The sequence below is a fragment of the Oryx dammah genome, unplaced genomic scaffold (assembly GCF_014754425.2).
Source record: "Oryx dammah isolate SB20612 unplaced genomic scaffold, SCBI_Odam_1.1 HiC_scaffold_13, whole genome shotgun sequence".
Taxonomy (NCBI): domain Eukaryota; kingdom Metazoa; phylum Chordata; class Mammalia; order Artiodactyla; family Bovidae; genus Oryx; species Oryx dammah.
This window is the reverse complement of record NW_024070197.1, coordinates 45,533,724-45,553,637: the sequence shown is the minus strand read 5'-3', so window position 1 is coordinate 45,553,637 and position 19,914 is coordinate 45,533,724. Positions and strand designations below refer to the sequence as shown.

The following is a 19,914-nucleotide window of genomic DNA, read 5'->3' as shown; positions in this document are numbered from 1 at the left end:
GCTGATTCGGGGCATGGGAAAGGGATGGGGGCCAGGGCCATGGCAGCAAGACCCCTGCTGGACTGAGACGAGGCACAGAGAGCACCAGATGATCCAGGTCATGTGGTCAGCAGCTTATTTCCCTTTGCAGCAGTTTTCATTTCCTCCGAGTAAATCCAAGAGCAGTCTCAATGTGGTGATTACAGGCCTCTAAGGCTTGTCTCTGTCTCTTTGTTAACAGAGGACATCGGCGGCCTCAGACTCGAGGCCTGTCTCAGACAAAGGCCGTAGAGGTGTAAAAACCATGAGCGGTTTCATTGTGTTTATTTTTATAGCCACCTCCTCGTTAGAGCAAGTGATTCTGATTGTCCATGGAGGGTCATACGAGGAAGTGTCTTTTCCAATTGACATAAGTAAAAGGAGACCACCAGAAGGAAAACGGCTAGTGGATGCTAGAACAGATGGCAGCACTGTTGGGCCCCCAAGGAGGGTTCTGGAAAGGCAGCGCAGGAGGACCGGATGCTCTGGAGGCACCCGGGAGAGTCTGGCTGGGGACATGGCGGGAGACCCCTGCCCCCAGCAGGTGGAACTGGAAGAGACCGTCACCGAGCTAAGGGCATGTAGGCAATAAGTCCAGAGCCCACCCTGAACAGAGCCTTCTGCCTGATAGGATAGCCACCCCAGCTCAGGCCTCAGTACTGACCCTGTGTCCCCGGGTCCAGCTGGGTGACCCCTCAAAAGCCTCTTGGAATCCCAGCCCCGGATTATTTTGTCTGCCCTGCCTGCCAGACCATATCCCTTTGATGTGGACACCCCCGGCCCAGTCCTGGAGCTGCCCTGTCTCATTGCGTGATCTTGAGTGAGTCCCTTCTCCAGGCCTCAGTTTTCCCACCAGTAAACAGAGAAGAGTGTGATGATGACCTTTAAGGGACCTCTCCCCAGGGACATATCTGCAAACCCTCTCCTCCCAGTCCTCCAATGTGGGGCTCAGGGAGGAAAGCTCAGGCTGGAGGTCACACAGGCCTGCACTTAATTTCCTGCTTTCCCCGTTGTTGGCTGTGTGATCTTGGGTAAGTCACTTAAGCTCTCAGGGTGTCTGTGTCCTCATCTGTTGTATGGGATAAGGACATCTCCTGGGCATCATTGGATTGGCAGTAAGCAGGGATACCCTAGACACACAGTAGGGCTCCAAACGTGCTGGGGAGCCATGGTTTCCCCATCCTGGCTTGCAGGTAAAGACCTGCCAGCATCCCCTGGCATGGGGTCTCCTAAGGATGATGAATCCCATCCAAAGGGAGACCACGGGGCTCTGTGTCACCAGGCGGCAGGAGGGAGAGGCTGCTGTGAATGGGTCCCCCACAGGCTCTGGGGACAAATGCTCAGAACAGGCTCCGGGTATGGGAGAAACTAGTATGCTACTTCCACCAAGAGCTCCTGGGGCCCTGGACCGGAGCACGTGTACCAGTGAGGGCTTGGGCTGGGAGGAGTTGGGGCAGCCAGGAACCCAGACAGCAGACTGCCCAGGCTCTGTGGATGATTTGCACCAAGGCACCTTCCAGTCAGTTCAACATGGGCCTTCTCAAACTTTAACCTGCATCCAAAGAAATCACCTTCAAGGGGCAGGAAGGGGAAGGGGCGAGGGAGTCTTGTTAACATGCAGATTCTGGTTCAGAAGGCCTAGGCTGGAGCCTGAAATTCTGCCTGTCTCATAAGGCCCAGGGGCCACTCATGCATCTGGTCCGGGGCCCACCTGAGTACTGGGGCGCAGATGTCCCCACAGTACTGTGCTGTGGGCTCAACTTTTGAGAAGAGTCAGGAGAAGAGGGTCAGCTGCCACCAGAGTCCCCTGGAAAGAAAAATGAAGCCATACCATGGGGCCGCAGGGGGCCCAGGTGAACAGAAGCGTGGCATACCCCAGTGGGGTCTTAGTGGGCCACAAAGAGAGGCCCCTGGAGGAGGGGGCTTGAGGAATTCAAAGACTTGATCCAGGCACCCAAGAAATGAGTGGGTCTCAGACTTCTGCAGCTAAGACAGATGTCAGGAGGAGATGGCCATTTGGGGTCACCCCAGGCCATTAGACACCTGGAGTCGATGAAGACACAGTGGGCCCACAGGCCAAGGTCATCAGAAGAACTGGGCGGGAAGCTTCCAGCTTCACCAGGAGGAGACAGCGTGGGAGCCCTGAAGCTGTAACATGCGGGTGGGCCATTTTCAGAAGTCAGAGTGAGTCTTTTCCGTACTCCGCTGTACCCAGCCCTTCTTTCAGGATAGCAATGGGAAAGTCTCCCAGACCGTTTCTTAGTTCCCTTCTACCTCTCGTAAGGTTTTTCCCTCTGTCTCCACATCACACACATGGACACCATGGACATGTGGTTTGAGATGCACAGTCCTCCCCTTACAGTTTAGCACCTCTGAAGTCAGTGGCACCTTCTTCTCTATTGGCCTGGATCTACGTTGACTTCCCACAGAGAGACTTTACATCTGTGCAAGGTGCCTGAAAGACCTGCACTGAAGCTCTTTACCATGACTTCCTTGCTTGAGGAGTTGGGACCACGTTGTGTGTATTTAGATTCCACACCTGGGTGAGTACCAGTTTGCTGTTCAAATTCTAGATTCCCCACTGTCTCTCAATGCAATATTTGATTCACGCCTCAATGTTCCTTTCTATGAAGCAGGTTTATTCCACGTGGACTGTTTCATTGGGAGCTAACTCTTTGCTCTCCCAGCTTTTTGTTGGAAACTCCTAATAAACTGCCCATATCGGGTATTTTTTTTTCTTTCTTAGTGAATATTTGTGATGTCTAACAGTTGATAGCTTTTTATATTTGATGAAGAACTTGTAAAATCTGTATAATCTTTTTTACCATTACAAAAGAATTGCAGGTCTTTTTATTTTTCCATTTACACTTTAATTTTCCACATGTCAAGATTTCCAAGACATCCAATCTCTCCCACTTAAAATAGCTTTCTCCTGGAGTATATTGAGATATTTGAATCTATGAAAATACACAGATAGTTTCTATCTGTGTCAGTCTGTATCTAACCTCCAGGAAGGAGCCTGGTTGGGCCACTCCAGGTGTCGCCACATGGTGTCGCTGTTGAACACCTTCAGTGCAGTTCAGTGGCTGTCGGTTGTTCTTGGCTGAGCCAGATTTTGGCTCAGGCCAGTGTGGTACCCCACACTAAGATTCCCAAGTTACAGCCTCTTTAATATACCCTGATAAGCTCAGTTACATGGTTTAGGTCTTCAGGGACTACTAATCTGATAGACATACAAGATCCAGACCAGCTTGTATCACTAACTTCTGGCCCTGTGCTGAACCCAGTTATTGGTCTGGAATTCACTTCATTTGGGGACCCCAATCATTCTCTCAAATGGGGAAGTGTCGAGCATTCAATCTCTTCTACCCAGAGTCCCACTTCTCTGCAGGGCTATTTCTACATAATTCAGAAAGGCCATTCAAAGGACAGCTGCCTTACAAACGAAAAACCCACCCCAAGGTAGTGATTGCTGGTTCTAGACCAGGACCCTCTAGCCTTTCAATTGTTGACATACAGCCCATCCTGGGGACAAAGCCTTGAGGAGCAGTAGCTGACCTTTCGTTTTGCTGAATTGGCCTGAAACCTGAGAGAAGAGCTAGAACACTTAGGATAGTAGGTGGGAATATTTGCAAGCCAGGTCAAGGAGGGAGGAGGAAAGAGAAGATAGTCTGGACACCTAAAGAGAGAGGTCTGTGAGGAAACGGATTAAGCTTTGTCTGTGATGGGCAGCCTAAACCTGTCCTCCAGTGGCCTAGAGAAACCCCCCAGTAAGGCAGATACGACTCTCCAGTGTTTCTGCAGCTGGGTTTGTGGTTTTGAGAGGGGCCTGGATGGGGCCAGATGGGCCAGATGGGCTTGGCATCAAGAGGACACGGGACACATGCCGAGGCTTTCAAGGACACCAGGGAGCATCTTGTTCAACACAGCAGGCCGGGGGTGGGGTCAACACAGGAGCAGAAGAGGGGCCTGTTAAAGTCACGGCCCCAAGCTAGAGCCCCAAGTGGCTCGACCGGCTCAAAGCCAACCCCAGTGAGCCCCTGAGCAACGGCGAGCCCCCTTCTCCAGCTTCCCCAGCAGGCGGCTCAGGACAGGTACTCCTGGACCGTCAGTTCCTTCAGGGTGAAGCCCCGGAGGGCGGGCTTCCGGAGCTGGCTCTCCTCCAGCCTCTTCTGCAGGGACACGAAGTCCTTGCCCAGCAGGTAGGCCAGGCGGGCCATGGCGTCCAGCAGCGGGGCGTAGTAGCGGTGGCCCTCGCGGGCCTGCAGGCACTGCAGGGCCCGCTCCCCAACCGCGAAGGCCTCGGCGGGCCTGTCCAGGTCGCGGTGACACACCAGCACGGCGCACAGGGCGGGCACCAGCAGCGCGGGGCAGTGCGCCGTGAGCTTCTCCTGCAGCGGCACCACGCGCATCAGGATGTCCAGGGCCTTGGTGTACTGGCCGGCGCGCAGACAGCCGAAGGCCTCCTTGAGCTCGGGCCGCGTGAGGAAATCGATGAACTCGCGCGAGCGGCGCACGCAGCGGATGGCGTAGAGCAGGCTGAGGTACTCCTTGAGGGCCAGCTTGCGTTCCGAGATCATCTCCTCCGTGAAGTTCCCTATCAGGTGCTTCTTGGGGAAGACCACGTCTTCGATCTCTTCCCGGAAAGTCTTTAGGAGTTTCTTCTGGAGCGTCTCGAAGTCGGAGTAACGCCGTTCCAGGACGGCGTTATTGCTATCAAAGCTCCCGGTCTGGATGACCACGATCTGGTACACCTGCGGAGAGAGGGAGGGAGCACGCCTTTGACAACTGCCTCATCGCGGGTTTGCAGTGGCCGAGGAGAGCCCGGGAAGGGAAATAAAGATGATGGCCCCGAAAGCCTGCCCTGGAAACGGGTTTTGTTTTAAGTTGACTGAGCCAGTGAAAGCGAATCATGAATGACAAGAAGTCAACCCGAGAATAACAAAGGAACAAGCGACGGAGGGGGTGGGGGGAGGCATCCGGGGGTAGAAAGTCCACACAGGAACTCGCCAGGCGCAGCGAGGCTCTTTGGTGTTGCTGCTGCTGCCTCAGTCGTGTCCGACTCTGTGCGACCCCATAGACGGCAGCCCACCAGGCTCTGCCGTCCCTGGGATTCTCCAGGCAAGAACACTGGAGTGGGTTGCCATTTCCTTCTCCAATGCATGAAAGTGAAAAGGGAAAGTGAAGTCGCTCAGTCCTGTCCGACCCTTAGCATGGACTGCAGCCCACCAGGCTCCTCTGTCCATGGGATTTTTCAGTTAAGAGTACTGCAGGGTCAAAACTGAACTGGGAAGCTTGGACGAATACCATCGGTGTTTTCCAAGTGTGGAACTCCTCGGAGGTGGTTTTAGGTAATATACTGGCAGTGATATTATATAGATCACCCTGGAAATGAGTGATCGTTAGGCAGTGATATTATATAGTAAGGAAACTATTCTTTTCTCTTCTCTTTCAAGAGGATGCCAATGAAGGCACAGACTGCTTGGGTAATGATTCCAGCCCACCACAGGCTAGCTGTGTGGTTTCAGGTGGGTACTTGAACCTCTCTGAGCCTCAGTTTTCTCATCCATGAAATGAGGATGGTGACCTGGCCTGCCTCACTGGGCAAGGATTAAATGAGTTGATGCACTGAAGCCATAATGTGCAGTCAGCACTGTGTCAGCTATTATTATTGCTCCAGCCCCTTGCGAGGAGTGGCGGGGGGGGGGCAAAGAAAGGTTTGTGTGGCTCTCCCATTGTCATTGACTTCTTGTTTGACATAGGCTGAGATTCCATTTTAACAGAGAAAGTGAAAAGTTTAGTCACTCAGTCGTGTCTGATTCTTTGCGACCCCATGAGTGTAGTCCACCAGGCACCTCTGTCCATGGAACTCTCCAGGCCAGAATACTGGAGTGGGTTGCCATGCTCTCCTCGAGGGGATCTTCCCAACCCAGGGATCAAACCCAGGTCTCCCACCTTACAAGCAGATTCTTTACCATCTGAGCCACCAGGGAAGCCCTTTAACAAAGAAATCAGCCTCAAGCCTAGCTTTCCACTAACCATGGTAACCAGCTAAAATTTAATGACAGCCCAGAGCTTTCTTTCTATTTACTTTAATATTGACCTTTTCTTATGCTGGTTTTCCATGTAAGGTATCTCCCTTGGAAATAAATCTATTCATTTTAGAAAGTGATCCACTTTACAGAAAAAAAACTAGGTACATAATAATAAAAATTATCCAAGGATCTCAAAAACAATGAAGAAGGGACGCAGATGATAATAGTAGGTAACACGGGATTAAACTGGGCCATTTGCTTCTCAGGATAAGGGACCTCGACTCCTCCCGTCCTCACAGTGCTGAGTGGGAAATCTCACTGTTGGACTGGTTTTTGCCCGAAGAGCTCTGTGAGTTAAATAAAGTGTGTTGATCCATTTCACGGTCTGGGAAACTGGGGCCCCAGCAGCCTTGCCCAATGCCAGGAAGGAGGCCATGAAGGTGAGCCATCGCTCTCTGGTCTCTGCTTACCACAAACTTGGAGACTTTCCTCTCCTCGATGCGGGCGGAGGCGATCTCGAAGAGCAGTTTGACGTGCTTCCAGCAGCATTTCTGGGCCCGCCAGTATTCCTGCAGCTCCCGCGTGGTCATGCTGGAGTTGGAGCTCGGGCTGCCCTGGGCCTCTGGAAGCACAAGCACTTAGGGACTAGTACAGGTTGGTGCTCGTTAGAGGCAAGGACTAGGGGAGGAGACTGGGTCTGTCTGGGATGAGCAGAGGGAGTCCAGACGCGCTGGGAATATCCCCCTCCCTCATCCCAAGTCTGGCACCTGCCAGCCTCCTGCACCCAATCCGCCTGAATTCATCCTACCACGGACAACCTGGAATGGCCCATCCTCCCAAGTGGCTTCTTGTTGGGAAACACAGTGTGTTTGTGGTCTATCGTCTACTTCCAGCCGTCACGAGACCCCATGCTCCACATCCAGCAGGGATGTGGCTGGTTGGTTTCCATCCTCCCCACAGCCCTGGCTGACGCTGTGGTCCTCGCCAGCCTGCTGAACGCACCCCAGCAGATGGCGCGGGGAGCTGCGAGGCTGCCTGGCTCCAGGCTCAGCTTAGCTGACCCCTCCCTCCTCTCTCATCTCATTTCCCACACTCCCTGCTTTTTCTTGCACATGCCAGTTCTTCTGCTGCAAATCCCATCCTCTTTCCCTGCCTGGGAAATAACGGTGTGTCTTAGATCTCACTTGAGTCCTGGGCCATCCTGAGACTCTTGGGAAAGACCTGGATCCTTCTTCCCCCTTAAAAACACAAGTCACTGTGCATTTTATTTCAAGGGGGCACGTGTCCCGGGAGCCCTTTTCCAAACTGTGTCTTTCAAGACCCAGTCTACATATTGCTTCAGTGGCCCTTTGCTGTTAGAATAAGAGCCGAGCCTCCCACCTTGTCCGTGTAGCCTTTTCGGGGGCATCTTAAATTGTTTTCTACAGATCTGTTTCCTTACTAAACTTGAAGGCCAGCGAGGTGTTTGACTGATCCTGTTTCCCCCGTGCCTGCGTAGGGCCAGGAATAGAGCAGGAGTTCGCTGGGCATGTACTGAAGGGTTGCATGAATATGGCAGACGTTTCCTCCAGGAGGTGGCGCTATAGCAGATACTGTCAGTGCCCGGCCACGCCCCCTTGGTACTCACTAGTCAGGAACACTGCACAGACTTCTATTGGAAGCACTTAGGACTTCCCCCTGAGGGCTTCCTCCGGCCATTGCAACGTGTTGTAGAGAATCCCTTGCGGATGAAGGATGGGGCCAGAGGACAGCAGCCTGGCCTCCTTGCCTCCGGGTGGGACAGCTCTGAGGTGTACTCCATACGGTCTCCCCGATGACCCCCGTTGGGAGTCACCCACAGTGGTCACCTTTTCATCCACACCATGTACTGGTTTCCTATACCCTTCCTCGCCTCCCCACTCCCCTGCCAACCTCCTGGATAAACCACTTGCACCAAATCCTTGTCTCAGTGTGTACTTTGTGATAACCCAAGTTAAGTGAGCTTCCCTGTTTCTTGTAGCCTCCACTGAAGTATCCACATTTGTATTTCAAATGTCTTCAAATGTCTATGTCCTCCACCAAGCCCCAATCTTCAAGCTCACCTAAGTGGTCCTCAGGTCCTGGATGTGGGAGGTCTGGGCGGGGGGCTGATGCTTTCGGCGTGATACCTGCCATGTCCTGGGATATGGGTCCTGTCCACCCAGGGCTCCCAGGATGCTTGTGACTTGCAATGCTCCAAGGCTGCCAGGAAAACAAGAGAGAACAGTGAGTGCCCACTTGTGTTGAGGGTCCTTGTGGGTATTGAGGTGTCACTTCTGAGCCCTCCACTGCCCACCTAGCCCTTTAACCAACTGACAGGTGCTAAACCTACGTCAGGCCCTTTCCTGGACTGATCAGTCCAAGGCTGAGCAGAACCTTCTCTTATTGTTAGGGTCCTTATACTATCAAGTTACTCTGAATTTTAAATGACGTGATTTTAAGCAAAGGTAATGGCTTTGATGACAAATCAAGAGAAAGACACTGGCTTGTCCAGAAAAATGTGGCAGTACTCCATATTATGTTACATGTGCAAATGAAATTTGTGTCCAAAACAGGGAGACTGGCATATATCCTTCCCTTCTGTTTCTCTCTCTCTCTCTCTCTCTAAGAAAACATTTACTAACAACTTGTTATAGCTACTTCATACACACGCAGGTTCTTCACATCCACTATTTGATTTAATACCTACAATAATCTGTCACAGAGCTTCCCTAGTGGCTCTGACGGTAAAGAATCCCCTGTAATGCAGGGGACCCAGGTTCAATCCCTGGGAAGATCCCCGGGAGAAGGAAATGACTGCCTACTCCAATATTCTTGCCTGGAGAATCCCATGGACAGAGGAGCCTGGTGGGCTACAGTCTACAGGGTCGCAAAGAGTCAGACACGACTGAGCGACTAACGCAACACAAGATAATCTTGTCATGGCTTCAGTAACAGATGAGGAAACGGAGGTTTAGTCTGAGGTCATGTAGTTAGTGAGTGTGCCCAACCAGCAAAGCCTCACGCTCGTGACATGCAGGCGTCACACCCTGCATTCAGTACCCACTCTCTCACTTCATCTGAATCTGTGTGTAGTAGGAGTTTCTCATCTCCATGTTATGACTAAGGAACTGAGACTTTAGAGTTGTCAGGATCAAGAGCTGGTAAATGGTGGGCAGGACGACAACGCAGGCGGGTCTGCCGTCAGAATCCTTCCCCTGGTACTTAGGGGAGGGTGGGCAGCGGGAGTCCTGGGGTTTAGTTTATGCATAACTATGCTTACCTGGTCTGGGACCCAGGTAAGTGAGCAAGATGAGCTGGTGCCTGGAAGCTATTTAACATTTCTGGGCCTCAGCTACCTATGAAAGGGACATAATAAGCTTCCCGAGGCTGGTGTGAGGGCTAAGTTGAGCACATCATGCAAAGCTTTAGCTCAGGGCTGTGCAGGTCCCAGGCACCATATAATGGTCTCTCTTAGTGTCTGACATGTGATAGATGCTCTGGGAAATATTTGAGAAATAAATGACTCTGAATTAACGTGTAAGTTGGAATAGAATTTAAAATGTTTGAGACGAATTAGAAAAGGGGACAATTAAAACACCGGCTCAGATGGAGTAGCTGGGGTACCACTTAGGCACAGAAATTCCAAACAGAAGGGTGCAGGTGGCCTCATCTCCTTCTTACGCTTGGATCCCTTAACACGCTCAATGTCCCTTAACCCTTGGGCGTTCTCCAGGGAGGTCTGTGCTGTTGTCCAGTGGGTAGCTCTCTAGAACCCTCCATCCAGCTTCACCCTAAACAGACAGGAAACTGGAGCACAGAGCAGGGCATGGGTGACCCAGGGCTGCACATGCTTGAGTACCTTATCGTTTTTTCCCCTTAAGGAGTCTTGACCAACTGTAGATCTGTAGGCAAGTTATTTAATTCTAAGTCTCAGTTTCCCGATCTGCGAGCTGTGACTACCCACCCTGTCTTGCTGACAAGATGATAGATGGCGAGGAACAGGTTCTCTATATTCTGGTAGGTGCCCAGGCAAGATAGCAGATGATCCACACACTCTCTTGCCTAAGGGACTTTTGGTAGCCAGGACTCTGCGGGGCTCGGTGATCCCTGTGGGCACTCCTATGCACCTGCCTCAGTTAGCTCATCTGTAAAATTGGTGATGGCGAGGAGAACTGGCCTCAGTGGTTCCTGATCTAGCTCTGCTGTCTTGATCAGGCAGCTGGTGCCAGGTCAGAAACACTGTTTGCCCAGCGACCCCGTGAGACCCCAGGAATGACGGCCTTGGTGGGGCATTCCACAAAAGACCTGGGAAAGCTGAGCATGAACATAGGGCTTAGAATAAAAATCAAATTCAGCAGCCAAAGCCAACTCCTGGAGGTTTCCTTTTATGGGATGGGCTGAGACTGGAAAGTGGCAAGGGCTGCATCCATGGAGGCTCTAGTCCTCAGTTTCCTTATCTGTGAAGTGGGGAAAGCAGTCCTGTCACTCCAAAAGCTCTTTGGGGGACAGCTATATGTGGGGTTCTGTGGGCCCTTCCCTCCCATCTCCCCACCCCACAGAGCAAAGATGTCTAGACTTTACAATAAAATATGACAAGTGTTGGTGCTCTTGGCTTGGGGGCCTGTCCGTGGCCCAGCGGACAGCAGAGTCCAGCCCCTCCGTCATGCAGCTCCCAGGAGCAGTCTCCTTGTTCCTTCCCTCCCAGGCACCCTGAGCATCTCCTCTCCCTCCAAGGACTGCCCTCCAGGCCGGTCTTCTGATGCTGATGGGCACACAGGGCCCCCTTCAGAGCCCACGCTACCTCTCTGAGGGCCTGCAGGGGGCTTCCCAGCAGGGGTGAGAGGCCAGCAGAGCAAAGCACCCTGGTCTGACCCAGGAAGCAGCAGATCCTGGACCTTGGACGAGCACACTCACGAACGTGAGCGTCCATCACAATCGCAACTTCCTCGGGGGTGGGGATGGGGGTGGAGGTGTCAAACGCTTGTAAAAAAAGCAGACTTCCTGTTCCCAAGTCAGAGAGTCCCATCTATAGGTTCTGGGGTGCGCCCTGGATTCTGCATTTTGATCCAGATCCGAGGGCTGTGCTGAGACAAGGGTTCCCTGACACCACTTTTTGAGAAACACAGGTGTGGTGGCATATTCCTCAGGCTCAAGAAGGGGTGCAGAGGCACCTGGTACTTCAAAAGGAATTGAGGTGATGGAGGGTCAAGGAGTTGCTCCAGTATGCTAAGGGGAGCCCCTCATATCTGAGGGGAGCCCCGTGTATCTGTCACCAGCCTACTCCCTCCCACCCTGCCCCCCAGAGGTACCGAGGGCTGGTCACAGGAGGAAGTGGCTCAGGTCACAAGCGGGCAGAGGCCCGCTGAGCTTGGGATCAGACACTGACCTGAGGCGTCTGGTCCTGTGCGTGTCCAGGGGTCCTGGAGATGTGTCACACGGCCCCCTTCAGCTCTCCATTCCAAGCTCGGGCTGAGCAGGTCAGTGGCTGCCGCTCTGCTAAGTTCCCCGTATGAAAACAGGAAATAGGCTGTGTGACCCGCGCCCTGTCGCCCCTGCTGATTGGCTGATGAGAGACGGTAGGTAATGAACTCGGCTGATAGACTGAGCTGCCCCTCTGGGCAGGATCTGGGAGGTAGCGGTGGGCCTGCATCTCAGTTCCCACAGCCTTGCAGCAGCTTGGCAGACCCTCAGGGTCCTCGACAACCTCTAGCATTTGGACAAAAGCTCTTTAATGTTCCTTATCCTACCCTAGTGGAGAAGGAAACCCAGTATTCTTGCCTGGACAATCCCATGGACAGAAGAACCTGGTGGGCTGCAGTCCATGGGGTTGCCTCACAGAGTCAGACACAACTGAAGCGACTTAGCACAGCACATCCTACCCTAGTGAGCTAGGCATGGTGGGGGCCATCCTGCTTCATGGACAGATGAGGAAACTGAGGTTTGGAGCAGAGAGCTGGTGGGATGCGGAGCAGGGCCAGATAAAGGGCATGGGGGTTAGATTCAGAGTGCCTGTCTCTGGCAGACGATGCATCCCACACGCCCGATGCAAAGCACCAGGGAGGCCAAACCTCTGGGCAGTGGTGTGATTTATAGCCACAGTGCTGTGGCCAGAGGGCAGGAGGCTGGGGCCAGACAAAAAAAATAAAGGCTTGCCAGCACCTCCCCCACCCTCTAAGTCCACCATGTGTCTCTTCCTCCGCCTCCCCAGTCCTGATTCTGATGGGGGTAAACTCCTTGCTTTTCTTTGTAATTTATCACCTACTAACAGATCCCCAAACAATAAAGTTTCATTTTACTCACTTTATTGACTTATTAGCTGTGCTTGGTTTTCACTTTTGCACGGGCTTCTCATTGCCGTGGTTTCTCTGTTGCAGAGCACAGGCTCTAGGGTGCACAGGCTTCAGAAGCTGTGGTTTCCAGGCTCTAGAGCACAGGCTCAATATTTGTGGCACACAGGCTTTATTGCTCTGCAGCATGTGGGATCTTCCCAGGCCAGGGATCAAATCTGCGTCCCCTGCATTGGCAGGTGGATTCTTTATCATCGAGCCACTAGAGAAGCTCAGACAACTTTTAATAATTTTTTGAGTTAAAAACTGAACCACACATACTGTTTATAAGCTTTGGTTTATACTGTTTATAGGCCTTGATTCTTTCATTCAGTATTTCTATGGATAAGATTCATCAGTCTCTGTGTGTTTAGCTAAAGTTTTTTTTTTCATTTTCCCTGCTATATTGCTACATTATTTGAATATCTCAGTATTTATCCTCTTTTTTTTTTTTTCTATAGATGCACATTTGGGTGGTTGCTGGTTTGGGCCATCATGATCAGTACCACTGGGAATATCCTTGCACATTCATCCAAGTGCAGGCATATCTAAATTGAAGTTACTGGGTCTCAGAGTATAAATGGCTTCAACTGTACTCAGTTATACCAAACCCTTTTCCTGAGTGATTGTGTCATTCTGCAGTCACACCAGCAGTGTAGGAATGTTCTAGAAGTTTCGCATCCTCATGTACACTTAGTATGGTCAGTTTTTTGGTTTTTTTCCCAGCCATTCCAGTGGGTTTGCAGTGGTATCTCATCATGGTTTTAAGTCGCACTTCCCTTAATGACTGGTGAGTGTGAGCATCTTTTCATTGGCTAATTTGCCATCCTTCTATTGTCTGGGGTGAAAGGCCTGTTCAAGTCCGTGGCTCATTTTTTTTATTGGATTATTTTCCTCCCTGATATTTTTTATGCGATGATTAGGTACATGTGCGTCTCAGTATCATTTCCCATCCTATGGTTTGCATTTGCCCTCTCTATAATGAAGTCCCTTGAGAAATAGAAGTTGCCAACTTTAAAGCATTCAACCATATCAATCTTTTCTTTCAGTGCCATACCTTGGATATTGTTCAAGCAACGGACTTGAACAGACCTTGGACATTGCTCCTTTACTGTTCTTTATGGTTATTTCTGCAACAGCTGTGAAGCTTAAGATGACGTAAGATGCGCAAAGCACTTAGGACAATGTTGGTAGCTAGCAAATAATATACAAACACGAGCAATTTTTGTTATTCTACAAACATTTCTGGTTCACCTTTCTCATTTAGCGCTGTTGAATACCCTTAGAGCGAGTAGATTTTGTGTGTGTCGTGTGAGGTAGGAGGTCCAATGTGTTTTACTTTCCCCCTCATGTTCACCTACTGGCCTTGTTTATTGAAATAAACTGCTCTGCAGTGCCACCGCTGTTATACAAAGAGTATCCACACCTGCAGGGTCTCAGGAGTTGGGTCATCAATAGCATGCCTCTGGCCTGCAGGCTGGCGAGCCCCATGGGTGCGGGGGCTGAATCTTCCTCAGCCGCACCATCGACTGCCACAGGGAATGCCTGGTGTGTCATGGCGATGCAGGCTCTGTATCGAATGAGGCTGGAACTCCATCTCTTCTCCTCTCTGAGTCCAGTCCTAGGCCTGCGATCTCTGGATGCCAGGGTAGACTCTGAGCCCTTCTCTGCAGCACTGTGAGCCTCTCACCCAGCAACCAGCAATTGTGGGGAATGAGTGTGTAGAAGCCACTGCTTCCTCTTCTGGGGCAGGGGATGCTCTTTGGAAACCACCAGCCATGCAGGGGTGTCTGACTTGCATGGGAAGGACCTAACTGGTCCAGAGTGACCAAGAAAGGCCATGCCTGGCCACCTGCCAGGGGTCGGCTTTTCTCTGCAGGACAGGGCTCTACAAGGTAGAGGACCTCTGTGTGTCTACAAAGACGGACAAGATCCCACTGTCATGGGGGTGGGAGGGGTGACAGGAATGGGCATCCCCCCACTGCAGTTCTGCAACCAGACGGTGAAGAGGGAACACCGAGAGGCCCTAGGGACTCAGGAAGGGAAGTGCTGGTATCTCAGAGTCTAGGTGTCTCTCCCAGAATTCACACTGCTTGGACCTTTCACTGGTCTCGCACCACATCCCCCCTAAACCAGGACCCTCTGTAAGCTGCTGGCTGCTCACTTCTTGACCTCATTCACAGCCCCGCCCCCAGCATCACTTCCCACACGGCTACCCAGCCTGCTTTCTGTTCCTCAAGAGTGCAGCAGAGCCTCTGTCCTCGCAATTCCTTTAGCCAGCAATGCCCTGCTCTCAGTCCCTCCCATGACGGGCTCTTCTCTTTTTCATCTCCAGGGGGCAGCGCCATTGTCTCTCCTTTGTGCGGCCCTCCTTGACTCCTCTGTCTGGACCCATCATTGCTTTGCTTACTTGTTTAGTGCCCATCTCGAATGCTTTGATTGCAGGGACTTGGTCTGTGTCAGCATCCTGTCCCCAGTACCCACCGCAGCATCTGCTGCTTACTGGGTGCTCAGTAATTGTGTGAATGAATGAATGAGTGGGCAGAGATTGGTCTGTGACTCCTGACTCATTGTGAAACCTGAGCAGGCCACCGACCTCTCTGAATGTCAGTTGCTCTAACTGCAACATGCGATTAAATTAATGGTCTCTCAGCGCCAAAGCATTCCACATTGGGCAAATAATTGAACACTGCAACCTACTATGCACTGCTGCTCTGGGTGTGTGACAAGCTTGGGGCTCCAACACCAAAACACTGATCTCAGAGAGGCAGTAATGAGCTGTGGCCTGAGCAAGAGCTTAGTTCCTCGACCAGGAAGTGAACCCGGGTAGTCTGGATGAGGGATTTGATTTAGGTCATACTTGAAGGGTCTAGTGGTTTTCCCCACTTTCTTCAATTTCAGTCTGAATTTGGCAGTAAGGAGTTCGTGATCTGAGCCACAGTCAGCTCTCAGTCTTGTTCTTGCTGATTGTATAGAGCTTCTCCATCTTTGGCTGCAAAGTATATAATCAATCTGATTTTGGTGTTGACCATCTGGTGATGTCCATATGTAGAGTCTTCTCTTGTGTTGTTGGGAGAGGGTGTTTGCTATGACGAGTGCGTTCTCTTGGCAGAACTCTAATAGCCTTTCCCCTGCTTCATTCTGTACTGCAAGGCCAAATTTGCCTGTTACTCCAGGTGTTTCTTGACTTCCTACTTTTGCATTCCAGTCCCCTGTAATGAAAAGGACATCTTTTTTGGGTGTTAATTCTAGAAGGTCTTGTAGGTATTCATAGAACTGTTCAACTTCAGCTTCTTCAGCATTACTGGTCAGGGCATAGACTTGGATCACCATGATATTGAATGGTTTGCCTTGGAAACGAACAGAGATCATTCTGTCGTTTTTGAGATTGCATCCAAGTACTGCATTTCGGACTCTTTTGTCAACTATGGTGGCTACTCCATTTCTTCTAAGGGATTCCTGCCCACAGTAGTAGCTATAATGGTCATCTGAGTTAAATTCACCCATTCCGGTCCATCTTAGTTTGCTGATTCCTAGAATGTCGATGTTCACTCTTGCCATCTCCTGTTTGACCACTTCCAATTTGCCTTGATTCATGGACCTGACATTCCAGGTTCCTATGCAATATTGCTCTTTACAGCGTCGGACCTTGCTCTGTCACCAGTCCCATCCACAAATGGGTGTCGTTTTTGCTTTGGCTCCATCCCTTCATTCTTTCTGGAGCTATTTCTCCACTGATCTCCAGTAGCATATTGAGCACCTACCGACCTGGGGAGTTCATGTTTCAGCATATTATCTTTTTGCCTTTTCATACTGTTCATGGGGTTCTCAAGGCAAGAATACTGAAGTGGTTTGCCATTCCCTTTTCCAGTGGACCACATTCTGTCAGCAATGCCAAAGAATGCTCAAACTACCACACAATTGCACTCATCTCACACACTAGTAAAGTAATGCTCAAAATTCTCCAAGCCAGGCTTCAGCAGTACGTGAACCATGAATTTCCAGATGTTCAAGCTAGTTTTAGGAAAGGCAGAGGAACCAGAGATCAAATTGCCAACATCTGCTGGATCATGGAAAAAGCAAGAGAGTTCCAGGAAAACATCTATTTCTGCTTTATTGACTATGCCAAAGCCTTTGACTGTGTGGATCACAATAAACTGGAAAATTCTGAAAGAGATGGGAACACCAGACCACCTCACCTGCCTCTTAAGAAACCTGTATGCAGGTCAGGAAGCAACAGTTAGAACTGGACATGGAACAACAGACTTGTTCCAAATAGGAAAAGGAGTACGTCAAGGCTGTATATTGTCACCCTGCTTATTTAACTTATATGCAGAGTACATTATGAGAAATGCTGGGCTGGAGGAAACACAAGCTGAAATCAAGGTTGCTGGGGAAAGTATCAATAACCTCAGATATGCAGATGACACCACCCTTATGGCAGAAAGTGAAGAAGAACTAAAGAGCCTCTTGATGAAAGTGAAAGAGGAGAGTGAAAAAGCTGGCTTAAAGCTCAACATTCAGAAAACTAAGATCATGGCATCTGGTCCCATCACTTCATGGCAAATAGATGGGGAAACAGTGGCTGACTTTATTTTTCTGGGCTCCAGAATCACTGCAGATGGTGACTGCAGCCATAAAATTAAAAGACGCTTACTCCTTGGAAGGAAAGTTACGACCCACTTAGACAGCGTATTAAAAAGCAGAGATGTTACTTTGTCAACAAAGGTCTGTCTAGTCAAAGCTATGGTTTTTCCAGTGGTCATTTATGGATGTGAGAGTTGGACTATAAAGAAAGCTGAGCACCAAAGAATTGATGCTTTTGAACTGTGGTGTTGGAGAAGAGTCTTGAGAGTCCCTTGGACTGCAAGGAGATCCAAGAAGTCCATCCTAAAGGAGATCAGTCCTGGGTGCTCATTGGAAGGACTGATGTTGAAGCTGAAACTCCAATACTTTGGCCACCTGAGGCAAAGAGCTGACTCATTTGAAAAGACTGTGATGCTTGGAAAGATTGAGGGCAGGAGGAGAAGGGGACAACAGAGGATGAGATGGTTGGATGGCATCACCGACTCAATGGACGTGGGTTTGGGTGGACTCAGGGAGTTGGTAAGGACAGGGAGGTGTGGCGTGCTGCGGTTCATGGAGTCGAAAAGAGTCGGACATGACTGAGCGACTGAACTGAACTGAGCCTGGATGAGAACCAGGAATCCTAGCCACCAGCCCAGCAAGTGCTAGAGGCTGGAAGCAAATTTTCCCTGGCTGTTGCCTCCATTTGAAAGCAAGAATATTTCAAGGAAGCAAAAACTGTAAAAACAGGTGCAAAGTTTATTATTAGTGGCAAGCACAACAAGTGGGAAAGCACACAGAGAAACAATTTGTTAAGATACAAGCAAGGCAGAAATACATACCCCCAGAGAGAAAGGGTGTGGGCGTCCCCCGAAATGAGGAAGAGGGCACTGAATAGACCGTTAAACCATTTATATAAGACAGTTCTTCCAGGTCTTGGCTTATCTTTGGCCAATTATTTGGTTTCTTTTTCCACACCTGCCCTGCCCTAGGACTTTTTCCAACATGTGCGTGCAACATTTTTCCAAAATGGATTCCAGCCCAGAGGCCTATGGGTGTTAGGGTTGGAGTATCACCTATTAATGGAGAAGGAACTGGCAACCCACTCCAGTATTCTTGCCTGGAGAATCCTGTGGATGGAGGAGCCTGGTGGGCTGCTGGCCATGGGGGTCGCACAGAGTTGGACATGACTGAAACGACTTAGCATACATGCATGCATTGGAGAAGGAAATGGCAACCCACTCCAGTGTCCTTGCCTGAAGAATCCCAGGGACGGCAGAGCCTGGTGGGCTGCCGTCTGTGAGGGTCTCACAGAATCGGACACAACTGAAGCGAATTAGCAGCAGCAGCAGCATCACTGATTAAAAGGGCTTCCCTGGTGGCTCAGTGGTAATGAATCTGCCTGCCTAGGCAGGAGACACAGGAGGCACAGGTTAGATCCCTGAGTTGGGAAGATCCCCTGGAGAAGGAAATGTAAAACCACTCCAGTATGCTTGCCTGGGAAATACTTTCCATGGACAGAGGAGCCTGGTGAGTTACAATCCATGGGGTTGCAAAAGAGTGAGACAGAATTTAGTGACTTAGCAGCAACGTCACCGATTACGGCCTGGTGCCCTCTCCTGTTTGACTCCCAAAGAGCCTTTGTGCGCATGTGCAGTGTCTCCTTTGCCCCAAGGATGGGAAATATGTGACCCCTTGATCTTTTAATCAAATAGGGCTTAGCCCCTCTTTCTCCCTGCCATAACTGTTATCTTAAAGTGTCCGCAGGAGACAAAGTCCAGCCATTTACTCTGTTCCTGTTGCTATTTCCATCTCAAAGTGCAAATAGAAGATTGTTTGTAAATATTTAGCCTAGAGCCCACATGCCTCCTTCCTCATGAATCGTAAACAGGAGGCTAGTTGTAATGTCTAGCCAGGAGCCCATCTATCACCTGCCTCAACACCACTTTTGGGAAATTCAATAGGAATTGACTCATCACCGGCATAACTTCACGTGTTTGACAATGAAAACCCAAATAGTGAGGTGCTTGCTCATACGTGATGAAAAACCTGGTCATGTCAATCTTTTTTTTTCCATAGGTAGGTATACACGCATTAGCCTTTACAAAATCTCAAAAGTTCTTAATATTGCAGGGTTTTAAAATTAAGGCCACAGACAGAGTGGGCTGTGGGGGGACCGCTATGGTTATCCTGAGACATAGCATGGTGGGGACTGGGGTGTGGGCACCACTTAGTTGTAAGGGAAACTGAGGCCAAGGTTAAATAACTGATCAAAGGGCATAGAGTTGGGATTCAAAGCCAGGTTCGCTTGAGTCCAGCGTCTATGCTGTTCAACCTTTTGCCTCCCATGGTCAGAGAGTGAGCAAAGCTCAGGTGTGAGGACCAAACTATTAATATAAGGACATTAGTGCCTCATTTGGGCCTGATTGTAGAAAAGTTTGGACACTGGCAGATGGGCGGGCTGCTTGGAACAGTAGACTGAAATGGAGACTGGGGATCAGTGTGAGGCTGGGATGGAAGAGAGACTAGTTGGAATCGTGGGGAATGGCTGGGCGCTTTTGCCATAACCCAGGTGAGAATGACAGTGATTTGGACTCAAGTGATCCAGTGTTCTTGCCTAGAGAATCCCAGGGACAGGGGAGCCTGGTGGGCTGCTGTCTATGGGGTCACACAGAGTCGGACACGACTGAAGCAACTTAGCAGCAATCATGGTGGATATAGTAAGAAGTGGCTGCATTCTGAACATGATTTGAAAGTCAAGTTGACAAATTTGATCCCAGGATGGGGATGGGATATGAGATAAGATAAATCAGGTAAGTTTTCCAGGTTCAGTTGCTCTGTCACTTTTCTTTATAACTGGGCATTTAGGAGGCTTCTGGTTTTTGACTGTTACAGATAAGATGGTGGTGAACATCCTTGTAGGGTTTTCCGGGGGCACAGTGGAAAAGAATCCACCTGCCAGTGCAAGA

At 50.3% G+C, this 19,914-nt stretch overlaps 1 protein-coding gene across 1 annotated transcript; it reads right to left on the bottom strand.

Annotated features, from left to right (window-relative positions):
- Positions 1 to 2,834: 2,834 nt before the first annotated feature.
- SNX20 (sorting nexin 20) lies at positions 2,835 to 11,544 on the bottom strand. Its single transcript, XM_040253458.1, has 4 exons — positions 11,440 to 11,544; positions 8,135 to 8,273; positions 6,524 to 6,675; positions 2,835 to 4,772 (listed from the first exon to the last, which is right to left on the bottom strand). The coding sequence occupies exons 2-4, from the start codon at positions 8,205 to 8,207 to the stop codon at positions 4,104 to 4,106; spliced, it is 894 nt and encodes a 297-aa protein (XP_040109392.1). The 5' UTR covers positions 8,208 to 8,273; positions 11,440 to 11,544; the 3' UTR covers positions 2,835 to 4,103.
- Between the last annotated feature and the right edge of the window lie 8,370 nt (positions 11,545 to 19,914).

What these genes read in the sequence shown, in the direction of transcription:
- SNX20 (XM_040253458.1), bottom strand. Translation starts at nt 8,207, where the DNA reads ATGGCAGGTATCACGCCGAAAGCATCAGCCCCCCGCCCAGACCTCCCA. An exon ending in AGGACCTGAGGACCACTTAG is followed by an intron (nt 6,676 to 8,134) that starts GTGAGCTTGAAG and finishes TTGTGCTTCCAG; the next exon opens with AGGCCCAGGGCAGCCCGAGC. An exon ending in GGAAAGTCTCCAAGTTTGTG is followed by an intron (nt 4,773 to 6,523) that starts GTAAGCAGAGAC and finishes CTCTCTCCGCAG; the next exon opens with GTGTACCAGATCGTGGTCAT.